Here is a 26,494-nt window from a genome sequence, read left to right as displayed (position 1 = left end):
TTGTATTTTGAGTGAGATGAAAAATAGGTTCCAAATAATTCAGAGAATTTTAAAAGAGGGGTGGGAATAGGGATGCAGATACGAGATTCTTGGTATGCTCCTAAAGCCTCTTCTCTCAGAACAGTGGAAAAGATACTGGTTTAAAATTTCATCCCTTCAAAAATGCATCTTTCATAGTTGAAAGATACCGTCAAAAGAATTCTTCAGGAGATAAGTGATGAGGTCAGTGTCAAAGCCTCATACCACAGTGTATGGTCATCAGTTAGTGATGCATTTCTCTGTGGACTGAAAACAGTCCTGCCTTTGTTCCCCTCTGCCATCCTCTTTCCAGGCTCTGTGTATAACAGCTTACTTATGCATACTGTACTGGTGGCTCATTGCTATATTAATTAACATACCTCCTGTCACTGATCCATCAAGAAGGGGGCAGCCTGTTTTCATGTGGCCAATGACTGTCAAGTTATAAACGATGAATCTAAAATTATTATTCTGACTTCTTACCTTTTTTTCTGGGAGTATTAACTTTTTCTAGCCTACATGAACGTACAACTGTTGTAGTTGAAAAATTTACAGCTAATCTCATTGTGCTTGTATAGTAGGTCATTTTGACAAAAGGAATCCTAGTTGTTTGCATCTGTACAGAATGAATAAGAAGGCATATTTCAATGTAAATTGAAACATGGTTTTCATTGGTTTATGATGTCCTGTTTTGGGAAATGAAACATCAACTTAAAAAAAAAAAAAAAAAAAAGCTCAGTTAAAGACTAGTTGCAATAAGACATTTTCTTTTTTTTCCTTTACATATAGCTTTGCAATATATACCTGCCTGAGTTCATTATCATCTTCATAGCTACCAACTTTTGCAGGTATTTCCAAGAAGAGTCAGAATACTGTTAGCTTTAGGTTACTTTGCATTTACATAAGCAGTAGCTTTTTTACATGAACTTTTCCAGAGAGCTTTGCCTTGCGTTAAGTCAGAACATAGAAATCAGCCTCATACTTCTAATGACAGAGCATCAAACCAAAGATGAATGTCTTAAAAACCATATGTTTGACCTTCCTGCCTGAAATATCTGCATTAAGAGATGAGATAAATGAATGATCAGCAGATTTTATAAAGTGCACTTAGTTCTTGCTTTCAACTTTTGTCCTGCTTAATGATTTTCCCCTCTATAAATTTCACCAATGCTATCATGCTTATTTACTAAAGTCTTAGACTGCACAAAGTTATCACGTATATAACTTGATCCAAGTGTTTGCTTGCACCGTAGAGTTGGTCCTGTCTAACATGTAGAAATCTTTCTGTTGTCTTCAGGTTGGAGGTCTTGGAGAGATTCTGTTGGATTGGCCAGGCAGGTTTCTCTATATATTGCCTTTACAGCAACAGGAATGTTAACTAAAAATGGGTCTAAAAATGGGTAGGGATTTGCATCAACCTAGCAATAAAGGAAGTGTGTAAAGTAACCTGAAAGTATAACCATGTCATTCTGTGCAAGTGTTCTATCCAGGGCAATAGTTGAATTTAGTGTATGCAGGAGATTTGTCAGAGCAAGTGGCTGTAAATGGTTGTCAGCTGGAAAGCAGCCCTGGTTAGCAAGGGGGAGCTATTCTATAGTTTCAAATAGATCATGTGAATCTGATTTAATTAAGTATTTCCACTGTATGATTGCTGACCTACTCCATGTTGGAAAGCTTACTGTTTTTCTCCTCAAATGACAGTAAGGAAATTTATGTGGAGATTTTTGGAGAGCAGCATTAGTTTGGCACATAGTCTGTAATTACATTGGGCAGAGAGCTCTTTCTAAGCTGTGATTTAGAGCCCAGATTCCCAAACGTTTGAACTCAATCGCTGCTGAGAATGTTATGTTCCTTCCTCCAGGTTTGAGGAAATAGTTCCCAAAACCTTCCAAGAAGAGACATTTCATATTTCTCTTGTTTATAACAAGCCAATTAAAACTATATTTATTTTGTTTAATTTCAGCTACTCTGTGAATGTAACAACCCACCCTTGAAAGAGACGGTGGATGAAAACAGCCATCTTGGGGCTGAATCAAATCCCATAAATGTGTGTAAGAAAAAAGTTTATCATGTGGAATCTTCCCACTAAGGGCTGTAGAAATAAGACCTTAATCTCAGTAAGTCTGTCCTTGGAGTGATGCTGCAGGGACAGATCCAGTGCTTTGGGTTTGTGTTTTGCAAAATGAAGTCTTAATTGAAGTGTGCTGAATTGAAGCTCCTGAATGCTTATAGCCTTCAAGATAACTCTATGTTGTTGAAAGGATTTTTTGGCTTGGTGTTCCTTCACGCTTTGCTTTTAGTTTTCCATAAGGAGAGATAGGTTGCAAAATGAGGATTTTAAATCATTGCTAAAAGTTTCTGGTAGTTTTGAGCCAGTTTGTAATGAAGGCAGGAATCAGCACGAGAATGTAGAATAATGCTGAGTCTTCCTCAGATTCTATGAATATTTGAATGTGTGGTTTTGCTTGAGAGCCCATCCCAACCTCCTTTATAAGTTCACAACTTGTTTGGAGTTGTGTTTTTAATGCAACTCCCACTGAATGCCTAGTCTGGGTTTGAAACTTGCACAACTTAGCTTTGAATTCTGGAGAGGGGAAAAAAAAAAAAGGCAATTTGGATCAAGTGTTGCACTCTCTTTTGTAAATTAACTGTCTCCTCCTCCTCCTCAGCACAGGACATTTAGTTTCCATGATTTGTAAGGTGAGTTAAAAGGGCTTTCATTTAAAGACTTTACATGAAAAACAAGATTACAGAAAAGTTGAAATGAACACCTGAAAGAAAACACCCCAAAGGTGTTTCTCTTTGTCTACGGGAGGTGGCTGTTAGACATGTGGTATACTTTCCTCTGCTTTTGCTTTAGGCAAAGAAAGTTAGGCAGCTGACCTTAATACCCTGGTGCAGTAAGCATTTGTTTGCTAAAACTGAGCTATGGAACCTCCTATTTTCTTCTAGAAACCTTTCAGTTCTGTGATTCTTTTTTATAGCTCCTCTTTGGTTTTTTGAATTTCTCCGTCCACTGCTTTCAGCTGTGGAAGTGTTGTAGTTAATGAGAGCTGGGAAACTATCTCCACGCAGCAGTCCTGTCAGAATGGTTGTGTCCAATGCCTGCCTTCCCCCATTTAGCTCCAGTCACCCGAGGGAGGTGAGTCAGGAGCTGTACCCTGTGCTGGCACAGAAGGCGCCTACCCCAGAGGGTGACCATGCTTGTAAAGCTGAGGGAGAACTGGCCAGGCCCTGTGACCTCTCCACATCTGTCTGCCTTTCTGACATTCAGAAGGGCAAGCAAGGCCTAACCTTTCATGACTAAGTCTCTAAAGAAAGCATCTGGTTTGGAGTAAACTTGTTGCTTTACCTAGTTCTGGGCCAAACCAAGAAAGGATCAGGAAATTGCTAAAACTCCAACTGTGGGGCATGCTCTGGCTAGCTTAGAGCTATAGTTTCTGCCTATTCTTGTGCTACTGCTGTGATAGCAAAACCTATGAAGAGTGCCCTGTTGCATGTATCTATATATGGCATGCGCACCCATATAATGGATTATAAAAAGAAATATGACTGATAGGCATGCCTTCAACATGAGAAGCAACCACTGTGCCACTATGAAGGCTTGCATGATACCTTGAGAATATTCCTGAATCTTTCTGCTGGCTCTTTAATGGTTAGAAACCCAAATGGTAGTGAAAGCATGGCTATGGGTGCAGTTCTTGCCACTGATTTCAACAGGAGTAGCGTGGTGCAACAGATCCAATGCCCAAAGACACCAGTGAGAAGGAAGAAGAAAACCATTTCAGAAAGTATGGCAGAAATAGTTCAGTAGCAGATCAAATTATTCCCAAATATTTTTATGAACATTTAGTCCAAATTTTTTTTTTATGAGGGAGGGTATGAGAAAAAGAGGTAGAAGGAAATTTGAAATTTAGAGTAATAGTATAATTGAAAACATTACTATAGAGAGCTAGTTACAGCTAATTTAAAATATATGTGAGAACTTTTTTCCTTTTTTTCTGATGAAAATAATGCTTTTCATATTTCTCTCTTTCAAACTGCTAACTATGGTTGGTGTTTCCTCTTAGCTCTCATTAACTTGGATTTAACTGTTAGGTAGGCAGGACCTAAGAGAACGGGGACCCCAATTAAAAGAATAAATGGCCATAGAGCAAGCTTTGTAGTTAAAAACTTTACATTGTATTGTATTGGAACAAATCCTGCCGTAGCCATAAATTCTTACTTTTATCAATAAGTCAGCTAATTACAGCGTTAATGCACTGTGGAAGGGATGCTGTCTTTTTAGACAAGGTACTTCAAAAGGATTTTATTATTATTATTGTTGTTATTAAAGAGCCTGCCCCATGCTTTTTACTTAAATTTTCCTTTTCTGGGCAAGTCCTGACATGTGATTCTTTGTTTCTCTTCATGAGCACAATGCAATCTCACTTTCCAATAAATAATTTTTCTTCCTTAGAAAAAAATACTAAAAAGAGCATGGCGATCTTTGTTGGACAATTCGTGTCCTGCCCTACAGTAGTGTCCATGAACTGGGGCTGTGGGATTTTTTTGTTTGGTTTTAATACAAACAGCACCTGCTGATGCCCTTTGTTTATAAAGGTTTAAAAATATAAAGGAGTCTTTATTGTTTAAAGCTTCAGTACTACTGGTTTGAATTGCTTCACTGTAAAGGCTTCTGCGTTTTTGAGAAGGCAAATGACCAAAGTCCCTTGATTGAACAGTGGAAGGACAAGGCATGGATATCTAGGTGGCCTGGGAGGACTTTCTGCCGGACAGGCCACCTACTGCTTGGATAGCTATTAGAAGACAGACACGGGGCAGTCAGAGGCTAAGTTGCTTTTGTCAGTATGGATATCCATGGTGGTAACTTCCGTGGTGACGGTAGTCATCTTGGTAACCTTCCTGGTATCCCTGGTGATAGCTATGGTAACCATACCCACCATACTCATCATCTGGGCACTGCATGCCAAGCGATTGCTGAATTGTCATTTCCTGTCGCCGAAGCTGCATGGAATCAATCAGATCATACACAATGGCCATAGACCACATTGGAGATGGGTACCAGGATTTGACGTTTCCATCTTTCCCAACTAGAAGCATGGAGAAATATTCTGGGCTAATTTGGAAATAATTTCTAATGTCTTTCACCAAATTAGCTGGGATATCTTCTCGGTCTACAGTAGAGCTTCCTAGAAAGTGATCACATAAAAACAGCGTTGATACTTGGTTTAGGCAATGATGATGGTTTGTAGGTAAGTGAGTTAGCAACATGAGATAGGATACTACCCAATAACTGGCAATGTGGGATTCTTGTTATTTACAAGTTCAGGATTTCCTGGTTCCAAAATTAAACTGCTCCACTGTGAACTAAAGATATATTTTTAACAGTTTTGTTAGGTTTAGTAATCTTTATTCTCTAGGCTGAAGCTACTAGAGTGTGGCACCCCTTTTTTGTCACCAACGCACATGCACTTCTTTGGCTTCTGTGCAACTTGGGTCACCAGTTCACATAATGTAGAAGGCATATGTGAAAAACAGTCACAGTGAAAGAAATCACAAGAATTGAAGTGTGATAGTGTGAAGAATAACAGGGAGAATTTGTGGAGTCATTAATGGAAGTATAGGGCCTCACTCTTGAACTGTCAAGATATGGAATGTGGTTGATGTGTCCACTTTAAAATATATGTTCTAGGGCAAATCTGGTGAACTCTAGGCTTGTAAGTGTGAAGTCTGTGCTGGGTAGATGAGTCAAAAAAATCTAGAATCAGTGGACATCTATATATATATATATATTACTATACACACACATATATATAGTTAGCTTGGCAACAGGACTCTTACAACATGGCATCCTGCCTTATAAACTTGTTGAGGTTCTTTGAAGGAGGTCAATGAGGAGGTGGCTGAGGGTGGTGTGGCTGATACAGGCTATGTGGATTTCCAGAAGGCTTCAAAAGGGACTTTGATAGCTTGGTTGGAAGGCAGAAACAAGGTGGGAGTGAATTATCAGCTCTTAGAGTGGAGGGAGGTCACCAGTGAAGTTCCACAGTTCTGCTGGGACTGATGCTATTCGATGTATTTGTAAATGATGCACATAAGGTATAAGCATGGAGGTGAGGAAGCATAAGGAGGGGGTGGAAATACTCAGAGTAGTAAGGGCAGGGCATGATTGTGAAGCACTGCAGAAGACCCTTGTAAGACTGTGTGACTGGTTAATAAAATGATGGAAGAACTTCAGGTTGAAGTAAAATGATGCACATGGTGAAAATTTTGCTGACTCCACATAAGAAATGATGAAGTCTGACCACTACCACTTGGCAGTGAGATCTTAGGGCTGTGGAAGTTTCATGAAAGGCTAGTTCAGTGCTCACTAATGGTCAAAAGCCAAAACAGATATTGTAAACCATGAGGAAAATAGTAAAAAACAAAACAGAGTGTTTGTATGCCACCATGGAAGCCTACTGTTTGTGCATTTTTAACATTGCACAAAATTCTGGCTCTTTCACCCCAAAAGAATATGGTAGAACTGGGGAAAAAAGTCAGAAAGGCAACAAGGTTGATCATAGTTTTGCAATAAACTGTTTAAGAAATGGCCAAGTAAAGACTGAAGGCTGTAAAATAAATTGGTAGGGGGGAAGCCTACAGGATTGTGAATGTCACCACAGGGATGGATAGGGATTAAATGCTTACCTTTTTCCCCACAAAAGACATAAGGGGTATCAAACAAAGCTATAGGGACCATGATCAGGACAAATAATAAAAGGTGCTTTGCAGATCTGTAGAGGTTCTTACAGGAGGACACTTGCTAGAAGTTAACATTCATTCAGAGGGAGATGAGACAAGTAAATTGGAAAGATATCAATCTTAACAAATAAGAACTATACTCAAGGTCATTAAATCCTTCAGTGAAAAGTGAGCAGAGGCTGCAAGAGTGTTGATGGAAGAAGTACGACATCTGCTTCCTTTGTTCTTAGTTTTTCTTAGGCATGGATTTAAATTGTTTATATGTGGTAGAAGGACTAGGGTGCTTTCATCTACAGAGCAGTTAGAACAGCGATGGGATAAATAAGCTCCTTCCTGTCTTTGTTCCTTCCCTGACAGAGGCAGTTGTTGGGATTAGGTAGTAGAGGAACCTGTAACATTTGAAATGTATCCTGACAGTGAGATCTCCTAAGAACAGCTCCCTGAAATGGAATACTTAAAGCAGGCCTAAAAGAAAGATGGAGAATGATTTTACCAGAGCCCATAGAGACAGGACAAGGGGTAATGGTGTTAAACTGAAAGAGGGTAGATTTAGATTAGATGTAAGGAAGAGGGTTTTTTTAGGATGAGGGTGGTGTGACATGGGAGCAGGTTGTGCAGAGCTGTAGATGCCCCATCACTGGAAGTGTTCAAGCTGGAGTTGGGCAGGGCTTTGAGCAACATGATCAAGTGGAAGATGTCCCTGCCCATGGCAGGCTGATCTTTGAAAGGTCCTTTCCGGCCCAAACCATTCTGTGAAGAAGAATGAGGGACCCATGTAAGAGAATCTGCTGAGTCTCTGTTCTACTAGCCCTGAAAACTCTTGAGCATGTAAAAGACAGTGACATGCCTTTGTCATTGACAGCAAGGCAGGCAGAGGAGTGTACTTGGGACTGGACATTTCGGTGAGAGGTAGAGATGCAAGATGACTTCAGATGACATTTGGGCTTTTCTGTCCTGAAAAAGCTCTATAATGTTTAGCACAGGAACACCAGGAAAGCTTTTTGTTTGGTTTTGTGTCATATTGAGAAGAGAAAAACACAGTCATACCCAGCCCTCTATAAAGAAATTACAGCAAACCAACACTCAGGAGTAGGTAATGCCCTTCATGGGTAATACTGGAGAAACTGGAAACAGTCACTTACCATTAATTGGATACAACTCTAAGACACCTCCTATATCTTCTCCAAGTCCTAGCAATTTGAGGATAGTTATATGGCGCAAACCTGTGGGGGAAATGAAGGAGGTTTTGGGTCAGACCAGATCTTTCTGCTCATTCTTGGGCAGATTTCCGTTCGATCAGTCAGGTCTTCTGTGCATGCTGCATTAGGGGCCAGTCTCAGCCAGCCCTCTAGGAGGAAGAGTTATGGATTTCTATGGAGTCTCTGCCAGTCACATCACCTGTCCCAAACATGGGGATAAGCTAGTGTGTCACATAAATGTGGTATCAGTTGCATAAAAGCTGTTGCTAGTGTCCCAGGGACAGCAACACCAACAGCATTTGGTGTAGTTCTGCAGAGTAGGGTACAAGCATCAGACACACCAGTAAACTGCAGAGGCGATTCTGCAAATTCAGAATGCTTCTGCACTGTTCTGTTCACTAGTAAAGCTCTTACTTACCATACACGCAGCACAAAGTGTTTAGAAACAATATAAACCATCACAGTTAAACTCCAAATCAGTGTGGGCAATAGCTTATGACTGGCATTGCCTTCTTTCATTTGTTCTGGGCAGAGGCTTGAATTGTTGTCTCTGCTTTGAAGAAAGACCATAGGGGCTGTAGAAATCACTTGTGCAACATGAGTCTGTACAATCTACAAAATCTTTGATGTAACTGTTTTTACAGCTTGGAAGGAAGATGCTTGGAAACATATCACTTAGTTAAAACACTCATTGAGGACAGATGCTTTAGGAATCACAGAATCACAGTCATTCAGGTTGGAAAAGCCCCTTTGGATCATTGAATCCAACCCTCAGCCCGACTCTACAAAGTTCTCCCCTACCCCACATCCCCCCACAGCTCATCCAAATGACCCTTAAACACACCCTGGGGTGGGGACTGCACCCCCTCCCTGGGCAGCCTATTCCACTCTCTGACCACTCTGGGAAACATTTTTCTCCTCATGTCCAGTCTGACCCTCCCCTGTTGCAGTTTAAAGCCGTTCCCCCTTGTTCTGTCACTAATCCCCTGTGAGAAGAGACCAGCACCAGCCTCTCTACAATGTCCTTTCAGGGAGCTGTAGAGAGTGATGAGGTCTCCCCTCAGCCTTCTCTTCCTCACACTGAACAGCCCCAGCTCCTTCAATGGCTCCTCACAGGATTTATTCTCCAGGCCCTTCCCCAGCTTCGTTGCCCTCCTCTGCCCTCGCTCCAGCACCTCAAGATACTCACTGGATCTCCTTCAAGCTGTCCCTAACAATGGGTGGGGAGAATTAACTGTTTTGGTTACCTTCCATTCTTCAGAAAGCATTTTACAGTGGTCCATGTCACAGTATACTTTGGTAGTTACTGAATAAGATGATGCTGATGCTCTGAAGGAAAGCCAGGTGATTAGGAACAAACAGTGATATTGTGCACATCTCCCTTTAGGCGTCATTGAAATGTATTGAAATGGCTTTTGAATGGGATCTGTTTCATTCTGTTGAAGCAGTCCAGTCTAGGCCCTGTATCGTATTTGTGTTGCCAGCAACCTAAGTTAAGGACTAAGTCTCTCTGGGCTTCATAACGGAGAGACAGAATAGTTTTGGGTCTTATCTTTAATTGCCTCCTGGAGGTGCCCATCTCTCTCCACTGACTATGTAGTTGGATCTTAAGTTTTTGGGCTGGGAGGTCCTTATTGTATTAGAGTGGCTTCTGTTGATGTTTTTACAGGTTTTGGCAATGAAGCAGGAAGGAAAAGGAAAAAAAGCTGATGTCTTTGTATCTCCCTGATACCTGGCCCGGTTCTGAGCTCGGAATTAGAGGATCTGCCCTTCCCAAAGCATTGTACTTATGTCACAGAATCCCAGAATCATCTGGGTTGGAAAAGCCCTGGAAGCTCCTCCAGCCCAACCATGAACCTCACATTGACTGTTCCCAACTCCACCAGATCCCTCAGCGCTGGGTCAACCCGACTCTTCAACCCTTCCAGGGATGGGGACTCCCCCCCTGCCCTGGGCAGCCCATTCCAACACCCAACAACCCCTTCTGCAAAGAAATACTTCCTAAGAGCCAGTCTGACCCTGCCCTGGCGCAGCTTGAGGCCATTCCCTCTTGTCCTATCACTTGTTACTTCATTAAAGAGACCCATCCCCAGCTCTCTGCAACTTTGTGCAGTGAAAAAAAAAAGAAAATATTACAGTCACCCGAAGTACAAGCCCAAAGAGAAGCTTTGGAGTGCTAATCTTTTCTGCCTCACACACATAATTCCAGGGAACACTGTTTAGCTGTCTTAGCTGTCAGGGTGTGCTGTACTACCTGCTTAGCACAGTCTTTTCCATTTGGATTTGGAGTAGCTATGGCAAACTTTTCAGTTGTCAGACGACTCAGCCTGTCTAGGTTTAGACTTGAGCAAAGGAATCCATCACATCACCAGGAAGGATGTGGGTTTGGGGAGCAAGAGTGTAATTTCTTTTGACTCACCAAAATTGCAGGCTTGTCCACTGAGAGCAGCAAGCTGCTGGGAGTAAGCCCAGTCCTCATCACTGGGGGCAGAGATCACCACCAGCCGCCTTCTCCATCGGAACCTGGAGAGTGAAGAGAGTGCGACAGGGCACGGTCAGGACACGTGACTCGAGTCCTCTCAGCATTTTTGTTTGCTGTAGGCTAAGTCATACCTCTCACAACTTCTAAGTAACAGCTGGATGGGAGATCTTCCAAGGTCTATCAGTCACTGGGAGAGGATAAAGCTTGTTTTGAATTTTACAACTCCAGAACTCTCTCAAAGAAACATCTGCAGTTTCACTGCTTCGCCAAACAAACACTGCAAAGCTTAGGATCTTTGCTCAAAGTCCCCTTCAGCAGTGCTGAGAAGTGTATATTCAAGAGAAAGATTCCCATAGAATTCCTCACTAGACATTTAGCTTTTACGTCATTCACCACTGCTGGAACTGCAGGGTTATTTTGCAGTCCAAGGGCTGTCTGAGAATTAGGGTGTATCTTCGTTTCAGACATAACTCATACTTCTGTGTAAATATTCACTGACCTCTTTTTCTTCTGTACCACACTTGCTCAAAATACCTTTAGCACGGCTTTAAACCTGAGCTTGTAAGTATGTGGTTTTGTGAGCCTGTGGCTATATAAAGCATGCATGGGGCAATAAGATAAATCTTGGATATTTCTTTAATATGGGATGCCCCATCGAACTAAACTTTTTTACAAAGAGCACCTTCCATCATCTTCTCAAGGAAAGGCAATGCCACAAGGACACTTGAAACCTTTAAAAATTCTGACTGTAGGGGTTTTTAATACTCCCCAAACAACCCCTTTTTTGAATAAAGGTACTTCTCCACTAAACCTAAATAAATCAGATTTATAGGAATTTGCAAAGCTGCAGGGATATTTTTATACCAGGAAATGATCTTTTAAATGGATGCAGATGTTACTCTTTTATAATAATAGCTTGCCTTTCTGCATCACCATGTGAAGATCTCAAAATAAAGGCTAATGCAATGGGTCAATTCTGTTCCACTTGAGAGAAGCAGAAAATGTGGTGGGAGTTGCTCAGATTCACAGAAGAAGTTGCTGAAAGAGCAGGGAATGCTGATGTCATTGTCTTGTTGACTGATACTGCATGTATTTTTATAATTAAAAAAGTAAATCCTTCAAAGCAAAGCTCCCCAATTTTAATCTTGCCCAGGAGGAACAGAGATATGGGCATGTGTATACAGTTATGTAAATAGAAATGAGAAGCATTAAGGATCACATGTGTGATGTGAAGGAAAGGGGGAAAATTTCGTGTTATTCTGAAAATGGGGAAAAAAAAATCTTTGTGATATTTTGTGGAGAAAAAGCACCTGGCTACCTATAAACAGTGACCAAGATTGTAAGCATTGGATCATAATTTGTCTATGGTAGACATATCTCACAGACATATCATTGGATCATAATTTGTCTCTTATCTGTGAGATTCTTCAAGATACTCTTAATTCCTTTCTGGTCTTTTGAGTGTCTCCTTCGGAGATGCACAGAGCTGAAAAGGGTTGAAAGCCACTCATCCCCTGCCCCAGGCAATCCTATACATGGTGTGCTTGTCTGGGGCTACATCTCACTGAGAAATTAAGTCAGTTGGTCCTTCACAGCTGTTAGTTCACCAACACTAATATACAGATCTATGCCTTATTTCTGATAACAGAAGCCACAGGCCAATACTTCTGTCAAGAGAAATCTGCCAGACCCTTCCCTGTGTGCATCCATTCTTCCTCTTCTACCTATTTTTCATTCCATTCTCATATGAGCAGCAGAGTTAGTGTCTTGGGGGACTCCCCTGCCCCCAAACTCAAGGACCTCCTCCTGATGCCTGTGGCTTTTAAGCATTACTCAAGCCAGCTCTGGCTCTCACAGTCTCTTTTCACGCCAGCCAGGCCTGTTAAGAACAATATTTGCATTATTGTAGCTGACCTCCCCAATGAGCAACACCAGGGAGATGATGCCAGGACTCTTGTTCAGCTGGGGAGATAATCTTGGACAAAGATGGAATGAATCTTGCTGGCAATCTGACCAGTTAACGTGGCTAGTGAAGTCCACCCAATATTTTAAAAGTCCACCCAATATTTAAAGCCTGATGCTGGCTTCACAGACAACACATGCATTCTGTGCAGCCACAGTTCTGTTTATAGATGCAACCTTCTGCCCTTTGCCTGTTTTCCTAATGAATGTTTATTTCTAGGGCTGTTTCCAAGTGAAGAAGGATCTGGGGCCTGTCGCTTTCCAGCATACAAGCTCTTTCTTGTGTTGGTCAGCTCTTTCCAAACTGTGGTTCTTCTTGGTGGTCTTGAGGATGAATCACTGAGACCTAAACAGGAGGTGGTGAGCTGGGTGGGGTGGATCGTGTTAAAGGTTCTCTTTCTGTTGAAGTGGCCATTGAGTTTCAACATGTTTATGAACCAACAACCTATTCATTTACCTGTTGCTTCTTCCCTGCTCAAGCCATAATCCATCATGCTGCCTCAGTTATTTTTACATCCATCTGGCATTAACAGTGTATTCCTGTGGACTCTGACTGTAGAGGAGAGGGATGCAGTAGTAACAGGTAAAGCCTAGAGTGATGACGTAGCTCTAATTCCATGTAAATTATCCTGTAACAGAGAGGGCTATAGCTGCACAGCTCTTCTGTGGATCTGAATTCCCAGAGTCCAGGCATGTTTATCACATGGAATTTAGGTCTTGCAGGTAGAGCAGTAACAGGGCATATAGAGATTGCATAAACACAACTGTCTTTCTGCAGGAGGACTCTCACTTTGCAAGAGACATCTGCAAGAGCCTTAATAATATGCATGACTAATACTGGCAAAGACCAACTGTTATCTCAAGCAGAGTAAGAAGGAAGATACAGAAAATTAATTACTGGTTTGAGCTACATAGAAGGGATTAGAATGGGATTAATGATATTGTGACGGTTGATGATTGAAACACATAAACACTGTGCTTCATACATTCAAAACACCGAGCTAACATCTGTGAATTAATCCTTATTTGCTCTTCTAATGCAAATCAGTGTAATTATCTTCGTGTCGTGATGGGGGAACTGGGGTACAGAAAGTTAGTGTCCAAAGAATGTGCAGTCAGTCAGGAAACACAACACGCATCCTGACTTCCAGTGCTCTGTACAAGACTGCATTCAGCTGTGGTTATATCTCTACATTTCCTTAACACTGTAAATACTGTGAAATCTATATTAAAAAAACCACAGAAATAGTTGGATGGGTGTTTTTCCAATAAGACAATAATTGTTAGAGCTAGCAGCAGATAAGAACAGAAGGTAATACCTGGATAAGAAGCTCTCAAGGGATTGCTTCTTATCTTCTTTGCAGACAATGCCCTCTTTTTTCTGTCTTTCCATGTCTTTAATTCGTGACTGGAAGGTGTCAATCAAATCAAACACGGACTTCATTGCTATGGGTACTTCATAGTATTGCTATTAAGAAAAAAGAACAGACGGATAAAAGGATGCACATATTAGCAGTCTTTGCATGTATCACAGCACCATAGGATGTATAAAGCTTCAGGTATTCCTATTTACACACAGGTAACATGGCCTAAAAGAGATTAGAAACCATGGACAATATTCTTGTTTTTGCAGTCGGACTGCTCTTTGGAAGTGGCATATTTTCAATATTTGCCCAGTGTGATAAGGCCAGGCCATTGCAGGCAACAAACTGTCATCCTGTTCTTTTGTAAGGCCATTCAACCAGACCATTGTCCATATGCAATATGCTGTCATCCTGCCGAGTCACCAAACTGTGTTTTAGAATGCCAGGTGCTACATTAAAACCCCTGCTGGGGAGGGGTGTGTGTGTCCTGTTCCTATGGTGTTAGCTCACCATCCCAGCAGAAACCCACAGTTCCCCAAATCCTCTAACTGCAGAAAATGAAGATAGCTACTGAATTCCTGAAAATTTCTCTTACTGACCTTTTTCATGTCCTCCACCAATGACCTGCCCGAGTCTCTAATGTGCATCACTAAAACTGTAGTGTAATTTCCTAAAATTTTTCAAAGTTTTCATATTTTTCCAATGCCTTTTCTTTCAAAGAGTCGAAACCCTCACCTTGACCTTCATGTCAGTGTCTGTCAGCACCATGAAGAAGTCATTGTAGGTCATCCCATACTCTTTCCTCAACTCACTGATGAGCTGCTGGTCCACAAGATCTTCATCCTCTATCACTTTCATGGGCTTTTCATTATCTTAATGTGAGACAAAGGAGAAATAAAAGTAGTCATGGAATCACACAGCACTCTGCCTTTAATTTCACCTTGAAAGAAAAGGGGAAATTCATTTCCCAGAAGCCCTCTTCCTGCTGTACAGGCAAGTTATTAAAAAAGCATCAGTGTGGCACTATGGCTTTTAACTGTCCAGTGTTTCAATCCTAGTATTTTTTGAAAATCAATCTATTCTAGGGCACATGAACTTCAGCATTCAACATTTTTACTTGCTTTTGAAAAATCTTGCTTGCCTGCTCTTTATTAGAAAGATATCTTAGATTTTTTTCTATATGCTTATACATGTATATATATGTACTAATCATTTCACCAGCTCCTGAAACACAGCCACTTCTGGAACAGAAAATAGAAGCAGTTCAACTATTTAGGACAGGAGCTGGAAAGCACCATATCCAAATGAAACAGTATAGAGCATTTGGGTCAGTAAAATATAGCTAGAATAGCTTGAGATTGTCCAGGACACTAGAGTTAACCTTGTTAGTCTTAAAAAATTTCATGGGTAGTTTAGTGACTATAAGAAACCAAAACGGTTTAATGTGTTTTGAATACGGCAGTCACAGCTCTTCAGCTTTCTATATATACTCTGCTGTGGCACTGTCTGCTTGCTGGTGTTCATTTCCCATTCTAGCACCCTGACAGGGAAAAACTTAATTTTGAGAATGATTTGTACCTACTCACTGCTCTATCTATCCCAAGAAGACATTCAGAACCTTTTGAGGAGAAAAAGACCTCTGAAGACAGAGATTTGAAGCATGTACAAGACAAGCCTGCGGAGGGTGTATTAGGGCCAAGTGCTGAAAACCTCTGTGTTATCAGCTCAGCCTCAGCTGTAGCACCCAGCACAGCTGGAACACACCTCCGTAAGCAGCTGTGGGCCTGGAAAGCTAAAGATGGGCTAAATCACATACAAAGTGAAATGCAACTTGGGCACGAAAATGCTCTCAGCAAACATTACTTGCTTATGCCCTGTGACACCGCTATGAATATTCATATCATCCCTTAGAAATCGCAGCCACGGCTTAAGTGACCTGCCTGACATCAAGCAGAGAGATGACAGCTGATCAAGAGCTGGAATCCAGAGGTACAACCTTCCAGTCCTCTGCTCCACCCTTATTCACCAGAAAATAGAGATTATATGATCCGAGTTGAGCGCAAAGAGAAAGAAAAGGTTTGATTCATTATATATCATTCACAATAAGGCTTTTAAAATAATTTTCTAAACATCCATAGCCTTTAAGGAGCATACCGATCTGATCCAAGTTTTGTAGTAGGTCCAATCTGTGTAATAGACTGAACAAAACTTCTGAATTAAAACTTCGGGAAAATATCTGAATCAGAATCTGAACTATAGGTTTTACACCTTGGACCTGCTTCTTACAGAAAACAAACCAAACCAAAACAAAACACCAAACCAGCAAATGTTAAAATTTGGTTATACTAATCAAGCTATAGCATAATTTATATGGTTTTACATGGTTATATGTATCTCAGTGGAAAGTTTTGGGAAGAATTATAGGCGAGGTAATAAATTCCTCATGGGATGGGTTGCCGGATGTGTTAATTGGTTATTCACTTCATAAAACATCTATAAATCATGCATCAGTGTTTCATAAGTGAGATTTCCATGTTACTAATGGCAAGCATGACCATTAAAACATAGACCAAAAATTCATACTTATGTCTGCAAACAATTCCCTGCAAAAGCAAAGACTATCTCATTGGCCTATATGGAGGTAGAATAATGCAAAAGATGTTAGTGGGAAATGTGATGGAAAACAGCCGTACGGTGCAGTACCTTAGACCAACTGACCCATGGTACTCTTCTGCTTTAAAGAGTCTAGATATCAACATAAAGATAGAGCTTTAGAGTCTCACTGGTAGGAGATTTTCTTCCAAAACTTGCAATGTAAAGAAGAAAATTAAATTACAAGAGTGATACAGAAAAACGTTTTGTGGGGAAAAAAAAGAAATGCCACAAAGGGCTGGCCTGCCTTTCAAAACTGGAAGGGATTTATAGGGAGGAAAAAAAAAAAAATTAATCCAGTCACCTCTTTCCAAATCACTACTTGTCCCTGACCTCCACCTCATCAAGGACATGTGGGATCAACATGAAGAACAACAGGGGTTGAGAGTGTCTGCTGCTGCCTGCAGAGTCCTCACCCACTTTGCTCTTGCTAGAAAGGTCACTGAAAGAGTGTGGAAAATTTTCTCCATACATCTTTAGCAGCTAGACAGGCTGGGAAGATGAGTTACTCTTTAGAAATAATTCAAACGAGCTTGCAAAGAAGGTCAGCAGTTTGTTGTAGGGTAGGTAGCCTGGGACTGGTGTTTAGTTGACTAAATCCCTGTTGCCATGAGTTGAGGAGAAGAGACCACACGGCTAACTCGGGGTGAAGAGAAGACCTCTGCAGTGACACAGATTTTGTGTCATTCCAGTGGGAAACTGGGAAACCCTCTTTGGTTTCAGCATGATCTTGGCCAAACACTGTTAATGAGCTCTCTTTCATTCTCTACTTCTAAACGTGTTTGAAATTTCACGTGAAAAATTCTGTGGACATTTCTTTTGTATTTCAGTCTCAAGATGCAGCACTACAAGTAGACCTCATCATGATGGGCACTAAGGCTTCTCACCACAGCGTAAATACTGTGAGCACAATGTTTCTTAGGAGCTTTTGCTGCCTCTGGTACTGACAGAGAGTGAGCAATGAAGAGGCTGTGGAAGCAGGAAGGGTAGAGAAGAAGGGGAGGTAGAATAGAAAGACATTTGTATAATTTAAACTTTTTTTAAAAGCTCAGGATTTGGTGTTTTGGGCAGAAATGTAAGGTGAACTTTGTGTAAGGTTTAATTTACACCCTTCTAAGTCTCCTGATTTTCTTTGAAAAGTTAATTCCTCCTGTGAGAATTCAGCTGTTACATACACTTGTGTGGTTTGGGGAAAGTTTGGGTGAAGATTAAGTTTGGAACAGGCTGAAAGAGTATGGTCTGTGTCAGAGTGAATGTCTGTTTATTAGCCAGACTGGAGCTAAATATAATCCTAAACAGTCCACTGGCAGGCAGATGGGTCTAGGTACACACAAAATGACCTTGAGTAACCTTGGCCTGATGTGGAAAATCCTGTACTGCTCCAGATTTGTCAGAAGGGTTGCACAAATGGACTGCCACAATCTGGCAAGATTTGTGGCTCACTGTCATTCGGGGGCACGAGGCTGGTCCCCTGCTATGTGTTTTCCCCTTGAGAGTAGCAGTGGCCCAGCTGGAAGCCAGACATAACTCTGTGATCTTCTGGCCTGTTGTATGCCAGACCTGAAATACCCCGAGCTGGTGTGGTCCTGCACTTTCTGTTCCATCACACATCTCTTCCCAAGGTCTTGTAAAAGCCGATAAACTTCCAGAGGAAAGATGTGGTGGAACTACAAGCAAAACTAGTAGCTTTTATACTATTTATTTGCCTTTGTCCAGTGAGACATTCAGGGGGATTTTAACCTTTAGACATAGACAGCAAAATGAGATTATTTACATGATTCAAAGAGACACCTAAGCTTAAATGCTTAGGACTAGGACCTGAAGTCTTGGTCCAAACCCCACTGTTTTGAAGGGAAAGGTTCTCACTGCCTTTGGTGGGTGCTTCCCCAGGACTTGAGCACCAGTTGTTTCACAGATGCCTAAGAAAGGTGGATGCCCAACATCATTCATCTATATGGGAACTCTGGATGTAAAGAAGATGGTGCTAAATATGGCTGAATGAGCTACTTTTCAAGTCCTGTGTAGCCTGATTTATAGTGCCTCCAAAACCTCTGGCTTCAAGGAGATGAGCCTCTTTACAATAGCCACCAAGAAGCAGTCACACTGATGGGTATCTTGCTTTATGGTTAAAGATAGGTGATAGGACTTCAAATGGTAAACCTTCTAATATCAGGTATGCCTTGCAAATTTGTAAGATTGTCCATACCTAGAGGTTATCTAGGTTGAAATCTTCTAAATTAATATCTGTTTACCAGTACAGAGGGGAAAAAGTGCCTGGACGAGAATACCCACTTTGTGAACACACCAAAATCAGCCCTTGAGCCTAGGGAAGCTGATCCTTGGAAGAAAGGAACTTGCAGCAAGTGATATAACTAGCACACTTCTCTCTGTCCTGGGTTTAGACAGTGCATGCCCCTGAAAAATTAATCTTTTTCCATGACCTTGAGGTCCGTGAGGAGTGTAAAGGCATGAGAAAATTTTATATGGCAGAGTGGAGAGATAATGATGTTGGACTTCAAAATAGTGTTAACTTGGGCCAAGTTTTGAATGTAATCTCAAACAGTTCCCTTCAGCATTTCCTGCCCCCGATCTCCTCTCCTTTATGACAATAGCCAGTTTCTTTAAGTGTTTAAATCATGCTAACCAGTATCTAGCTACCCACGGCTGATGTCATGCAAAAACCGAGGGGGGGGGGGTGTGGGGGTGGTGGTGTGTGCATTGTGTTAGGGCAGCTGTTCACTCAGAGAGCGAGGTTGGTATTCAAGTTATTGGTAGAGCTGAATCTAATTTCCTCTTTCTGTCCCATGCCCTCATCACATTTTCCTGACTTTTCACTGTTTCACTGTTTTACTGGCTTTAAGAATTCCCACAAAGAAAGTTGAAGGTGCTCAAGTTACAGCACTAGAAGCCTAAACATGGAAAATACCAGACACTCTTACGTAAATACAAAAGTTAGCATGGAGGGAGGAGGTATGGGTTTGAAAATGCAACTGCACCACAACAAATCATCTTGCTGGACCCAAACTGGGGAGATTTCTCCCTTTGCTGTCTGTATTGTGCCCACGAGATGGAAAGAAATTATTTTAAAAAAAAAGAACCTAGCTGGAAGTGGTCAATTTTCATGCTGCTGTTGTTCATGGTGCCAAAAATTGTAATGACTGAGATCTTCCTCGTGGCCATCTTGCAGAAGCTCTCCAGATATTCATCTCGCTGCTGTATATACATGGTGTTGTCCGCCTTGGGGGTTGTGATCAGCTGGGTGGTGGCAGAGACAAAAGAGCTTGTTTAGTATAAGGAATGAAGCAGGTGAGTATTCTACTGAAGGAAAACTAGTCACTGTCTGCAAACTGTGCTTTCTTTTCCATACTGCTGTTGACAGCTCTATAGGCTTATTTTAATCTTTTGTGTTTCGAGTGTACATTTAGGCCCAGGCCTGGCCCAAAGGTGCCAGGAAAACCTTAGGAAGGTTTTAGCTACAGGAAGACCTCACGAAGCACGGCCAGCCAGGGACACCAGCCTCTCTGCTGCCTCTCCACAGTGCTGGTAGAGGAAATGTCACAGGATTTTACAGACAATTACGTGTTCTCCTATTTTCCCTTGCCCTGCCAGTCCCACCAGGTGTCCCTCACAGCCTTCAGTGGTGCCATGAACCTAGGATTCCCCCTGCTCCCTCACAGTGGGAGCACTGGGCACAGGGCAGCTGCTCTGGCCTCATCCCATGGTCCAGGCAGGGCTCCCAGGGGCTGTTTTTACTGTCAAGGGCTGAGTACAGCTAGAGCTACATGAACACTTATCTGACTGATGGCCATATACAAAGACCTTGAAGCCTTGCTAAGGCCACTGTGACCTCATCTGAAAACTGCTGGTTTAGCTTTTGTTTGTTCTAATCTAATTTGATGTCTTATATTTGCTGAGAAGGCACAGCTATGGGGGACGAGCAAGAGGAGCAACAGTCACAACAACAGAAGTATAACAATCTCTACAGTTTATAGTACTCATTTCAAAGCCTCCTAACAGTTGCAAAGATTTAATTTTTTTAAAGTTTAAAGCATGCAACTTAGATACTTCGTCAGTGACTGAGATGCAAATATTGCAGGGAAGGTGTGTGCGTAGCAACGTGCAGTGGTTCAGGGCAGCAGTTTCCAGCAGAAGGTGGAGAGGAATGCTGCAGCTCTAGAAATGCAATCATTCTAACTGGCGCTGGGGAAACAGCAATCCAGAACCTGTCACTGGTCCCTCAAATGCAAAGGGACTTGGAATCTGGATCTAAATTTTATGGTTTAAGGTCAGAAATAATCACCAGAATCCTTCAACTGCAAACTTAGGCTTTGGTCTGTAACAGGTGCAGCCATCTTCTAGCTGCTTTCTTAAGTTTGTAATGCCTGGAGGCTAATTTTTATGATACACTCCTTATAAACCCAGTTCATCAATGTACTGAAACGTAAGAGGCATTTCTGGGCTTGTAAGATCTGATTCTCATTTATGCAAGGGCCACTGTGACATGACTACAGCACTGGGACATGAAGGTGAATGAGTCAGACACACAGAGGATTTGATTTCTGGGCCGTAAAATGTAACACACTGCTTTTAAATTGCATAGAAATGCTTCAGATGAATAAAGGATCTTGAAAAGGATTTGAGGACTGAGATCAGACCCAGACCACTGGTTTGTATTGTCTTCCTAGTTTTGGAGGCCGTAAGCAGGATCACACAGTCAAGTGTGAATTCGATCTACGTCATCAAACCTTGTAGAACAAAGCAGGGAACGTTTCAGAGGCAAAGCAAACTTTAAATCAAAGCTTTGTGCCAGGACTGGTTTAACCCAGGCAGTATATACACTGTATCCATCTGTATTGCATGCACGTGTGTGCATATATGTGCATGTGTGTATAAATGGAGTGTCACATATAAACTGTGAGTTGGCATTTCATCACCCCAGAGAAATAATCAAAAAACCCCAGCTCACTAAGCCAAGATTTCTCAACAGTAGTAAGACTGCAATAAAAACCACACTATAGAGAGATGGGGCTGCAAGACTCAAAACATACTTTTTTTTTTAAAGTTTCTACAGCTGGCTCCTATATTTGTCATTAACTGAACTTAACCCAGAATAGCCCTCAAAATTCTGGATGTTTGAAACTCACACTAAAAGCCACAATCTGAGATCCTTAATGATGTGTCAGGCTTAAAAATCTCAAAAAGACTTTTGGGAGAGGACTGAAACAATGTCCTTGGGAGCCAGTCTGTTAGAGCATCTGAAATACAGAAGCATAGCAAAGCGATGGGGAATAACTCAAGTAGAGGCACTTCTGCAGCAGCAGGGACTAATTCTCTAGAGAGGTAATTTGAAGACTCATGAATGGCAGAGTTCATCTAGCTGGAAGTACTGACCCTAAGGGAACTGGACAGTTTGACAGGAAGGGATGCAAGTAGGCACGTGTGTGGATCCAAAGAAGCTTGAGAAATTCTTCATTTTCCACATGTGCCATGTGTGGCAAAGGGACAGTAGAGTTCAGCCGCTGCTTTTACTGATGACCAAATCAAACCTATTCTCCAAGAAACCTCAGAGCAAGCAGACTGAGGATGGTAGTAAACCCTGGAGAAGTGCAGCGTGGCATAATAATTTGTCTTTAGTGAGTTTTGGACAGACAGCTTGAGATTGTGCAACTCTTTTCTTGGAGCTCCAGCTGAGAGGTGGCCTAGTATCAGATTGTTCAAATTTCAGACCATCCTTTAAGTTGCCAGGACTCTGTTGGTGTAATAATGAATCAGCAGCCTAACATCTGTGAGCTCTGCTTTTGGTTCTTTTGAAAAATTTGTTTTTATTTGTCCTGATGCTACAAATATTCTCGGAAGCCAAAATGTTGAGATATATGACCAAATTCCAAAGATCTCAAATTTCTGTGAGGTTTATCTCTCTGAGCTAAGCATTAGTTAACGAATAACTAACAGGCATCATTTGCAAAATTCAATCAAGTTCAAATTTTTCAAATATATGTCTTTACTCCACTTCCAACATGTTGGGGAATGCAAGTCTGCTAGCTCTGCACAGCCCCTACTGCTGGAAGGATGGGGAGGGGGGGAAGAAAGTTGCCTTCTGCTCAGGTCTGTGAATCATCAGCAGAATGATTAATTAAATTCCAATGGTTGAAATCTTAGCTTGGCATCTTAGCTATTTGCATTGGAATACGGAGGATGAAAGTCAAAGCTATGTTTGTGACACTGACTGTTGGACAGTAACTGTGAAACAGGCCAGCTTGCAGTGGAATAATTGCAAGAAACCAGCTACTACAATAATATTTTTAAAGAACTGTTTTTCAAAGTGTACCTTTCAGGGTACGTGCAATCTGCCAGAAAAAACATTTGTACTACAGCTAAAACTGCTTCCTGTCCCAGGTGAAGTGTTTTTTTAGATAAGTAGTTGGAAAAACATACAACACTATTAAACCCTGGGACAAGTAACTTCAGACCATGCTGAGTTTCCCAGACTTGAAAACTTACCATAGTGTTACAGTTTAATAAAAACAGCAAGAGAAAAAAAACAAAGCGAAATAAATTTTCCACGGGATCTCTGAAGATGTCTAGGAGACTTGGATGCCAAATTCCCATCAGAGGGAATAGCAAAAAGCAGTCCTACCTCAGGGCATCTGACCATACGCCTTTGTGCACATCCCCAGTCAGACATGCACTCGGACTGCCAAGCCACCTGGCTCACTTCCCGTTTGAGGACACCAGCACCAATGTAAAGCAGGTGTGCCAGCTGCCTGGACACGCTGAGCCTCGAAACGTGGTAGCGCTGGCAAGTACCCCAATATGGTGAATGGGTGCAATCCACATAGGAACCTCGTTTTATCCGTCATAACTATAGACTCCCGACACCTGCATACTCACTGGAATCACAAGAATCTGATGGCTATGGAAGTGACTGGGGAGAGGTTTTAGCCTAATTCCTGACTATGTTGATACTGCCTGTAAGATTTCCAGCATGAGGCTGCGAAACCTTCCCTGCTGGAAAATGATTGTTTGGGTCTAGAAATTTTACTTCTTAAACAAAAGCACCAAAAAAGAATCATACAAAACCATGATAAACTTTCTGTTCTGCATATTCCTACTAGGAGGGAGATATGACTTAATTAGGTAATAAGATTCAGATGAACGAGTTACTTACAATGAGTCGCCTTTTGCCTTCAAAATATTCCAGGAGGTCAGTCACCGATTTCCTGTGAGGCTGTAGGAAGGGCTTCTTGTTGGGCTTGGGGAAATCCTCATTCTCAGTCCTGCTCCCCTTCTTGTTCTTCTTGCTACGGTCTTTGTCCTGCTTGTTCTTTTTCTCAGCTTTGTCCTTCTTGGACTGCTTCTCACTCTTCTGCAGCTTGTCAGCTCTGTCCTTCTTCTTCTTCTTCTCAGGTTTATCCATTCGCTCGTGCTTCTTTGATTCTTTTCCTTTCTTTGGGGGAATATTTCCTGCTGCAAACTCTCCCTCTAAATGGGAACTAGCAGGCTTGCTTGGATCATGTTTATCTTCATATTCATTGCTCAGTATCTTTTCCTGGGCCTTCTTTTTTGGTGGTTTAGTCTTGGTTGGCTTGTGTTGCCCTGGTGTGACATTCAGGTCCCTGTGGTTATAATCCTTTCTGTCTGTTCGGTTATCTTTAAATCTACCCACATTTGCCTTTGTGTAGTGCACTGAGGGAGCTGTTGGGACTCCTGTGAAACTGTCGTAGCGGGAAGCTTTGCTTGGCTTCCGTGTGGCCACCACCAGGTGTTTCTCCGGGTGGCCGCGCTGCCGGTCCCTGCGGTTTGCCTTCCACACAGGAGAGTGGAAGTCCTCAGAGGCTGTGATTCGTGGCGTGGTGGCATCGGGGGCTGCTGGCAGCCTGTGGAACTCTGTGGTGGAATGTGACTTTGTGGTCCAGGTCCTCTGCGTGGTGGGGAGGGGTGTAGTTGTTGTGGACCGGCTTGGTGTTGTCATTGCACGGGTAGTGGCACGGGTAGTGGTGGTGGTGGGAGGGAGCCCAGTGGTCCTTACTGTAGGTAGAGGAGTGGCCACTGTGGTTGTCATTGGTTTCCTCACTGTTTTGGTCCTTGTTGGCTGATTATTGCTCTTCCTTGGCTCCTCCTTCCTCGCTGACACCTGGACATGTCCAGTGCCAGGGGTAGCTTGGGTGCTGCCCCCATTATTGCCTTCCTCAACCACTTGTCCTTCCACCCCAGCTGCTTTGCAAGTCTGGATGAAGCCCTTCTGCCTCATTTTCTCAATTTTTCTGATGGGGCTCTGATCAATGACTTCGTACATGGCCTCTAGCCTGACTGGATAAGGGTACCTTTCCTCCACCTGCAGAGTTTTCTTCAACAGCACCATGCCAAATTTCCCCTTCTCCAGTTTCAGAAAGCTCATGAGCTTGGGGATGAGGGCAGGATCTAGTGGCTGCTCCAGGATTTTTCCTTCGTTGGTTATCCTTCTGACTTTTCCCCCTTCTTCCCCTTCTTCATGGAACAACACAATCTGCTGGATGTGCCTATCAGCTAGTTCACAGTAAACGTCATTTTTCAACAGGCTCATCATGAGCCGGTAGTAGCCCTCAGAGGCATGGGGGGCAGAAATGACCCATACCCGATTTTTCCCAGCAAAGCTGGCCAGGACATTGGGGGAACTTGACCCTGAAGGGAAACGTACCACTCGTGACTGTGAAGCAGAGGATATCCCTTCATCCTTAATCATCTTGGACTTGGAGTATTTGGCTGCAGCTGTGAGTCTCTGTATCCGTCTCGTCCTGATCCCCGTGCTCCTGGCTTGGGAATGCACTTCCCCTTGCAGGAGACTGGCAGGTGCCTTCAAAGGTCCTGAAGAATTCCTCTTGGTGACGGGGTGTTGGGGATTTGGACTTGAATTCCTCAGGGATGCTCCAGACCTTCTCAGGAGACTGCTTGGAGCCCTGTAAACTAGGGGCACTTTCCTAACTCCATGGCTTCCTCTCTCCACCAGTCTACCCGTCTTCTCTGAGCCACACACCAGCCACGCTGCCCACAGCAGGGCTAAGCTGAGAGCTGACCTCCAGTTCATTGTGCAATCTGCTCGAGGGGAGGAAGAAAAAGAGAAAAGGTTAGACAGTGTGATGATATCTTGTGCAAGTGATGAAGAAAGCAAAGCACAGGCTGGCTGGTTTCTGTGATTTAAAAGCGCCGATTACAAGCAGTCCTGCCCTGGTGGCTTTGCCACAAAGCACAACATGGATCATTTTATGCAAAAATGAGATAATCCATCTGTAACATGACTGTCGATCCAAAAGGACACTGTGATCTGATCTGCATCCTTCTCTCTCTGTCTCTCACGCTCCCACATACACACATGCAAGCACGCACAGAGAAAGGGTCTGGGACATAGAGGAGAAAGCCAAGAATTAGACTCGAGACTTACACTTTCAGGGAAGTTCCCCTTCCAGAGACAAGGTTTCACGTCGTTTTCCTATAAAAGGAGACCAATGCCATACAGCTTTGCTGCTTCCCGGTGATTTATCTTTATGCAGCCCAACAGATCCCAGAGCCCGTCCGTCTCCCCGTGTACCTTTTAACTTTCTTTCTTCTTCACCTTCTTGACAAGCAGGATGAGGTTAGTGGGAATTTCCCTTGGGATCTCTGCTTCTCCATTTACCTGCAGGTCTGGCTTTTTGCTGTGCTCATTACCCACACAGGCAGGGATTTCATTTAAGAAAAGGGAACTCCCCGCTGCTCTGAGTCCCTCTCTTTTAAACTTCCCAAGCCTCCTTCCCACTCCTTGTTTCCTCAGTCTCGTTTAGCTCCTTTGTTTCCAGAGAGGAAAGCACCAGCATTAATATATTTTCCAGGCTGAAGAAAAACACAGGAATGTGATGCTGGGAAAAAAAAAAAAAAACACCACAAAAACAAAAAACCCCCAAAAAACCCAAAACAGACACTTCCCTTTCCCCTTTCTCCACACTTCGACAAAAGCAAACTGTAAAAGACTTGTCTTTTCTTCTCTTTCCCTTCTTGGCTGGCAACAATCCCAGAAATGTCAGGGTAACCCCAGCCCTGCTCCGAACCAGCCTCAG

General features: G+C 42.5%; 1 protein-coding gene across 2 annotated transcripts; it reads right to left on the bottom strand.

The window, feature by feature from the left end:
• Window positions 1-589: 589 nt before the first annotated feature.
• On the bottom strand, window positions 590-26,494 carry CCDC80 (coiled-coil domain containing 80). Of its 2 annotated transcripts, XM_074897601.1 has the most exons (9): window positions 25,990-26,494; window positions 25,843-25,890; window positions 23,593-25,496; window positions 19,523-19,679; window positions 14,508-14,644; window positions 13,728-13,876; window positions 10,384-10,487; window positions 7,908-7,988; window positions 590-5,210 (listed from the first exon to the last, which is right to left on the bottom strand). In XM_074897601.1, exons 3-9 carry the CDS (start codon window positions 25,486-25,488, stop codon window positions 4,864-4,866), a joined length of 2,871 nt encoding a protein of 956 aa, XP_074753702.1. In that variant the 5' UTR covers window positions 25,489-25,496; window positions 25,843-25,890; window positions 25,990-26,494; the 3' UTR covers window positions 590-4,863. The 2 variants fall into 2 exon arrangements, with proteins under 2 accessions (XP_074753702.1, XP_074753695.1); XM_074897594.1 differs by having other exon boundaries at window positions 25,843-26,494.

Source organism: Athene noctua, chromosome 1 (assembly GCF_965140245.1).
Source record: "Athene noctua chromosome 1, bAthNoc1.hap1.1, whole genome shotgun sequence".
NCBI lineage: Eukaryota > Metazoa > Chordata > Aves > Strigiformes > Strigidae > Athene > Athene noctua.
Note: the sequence above shows the minus strand (reverse complement) of the source record. Positions and strands in the feature narration are given on the sequence as shown.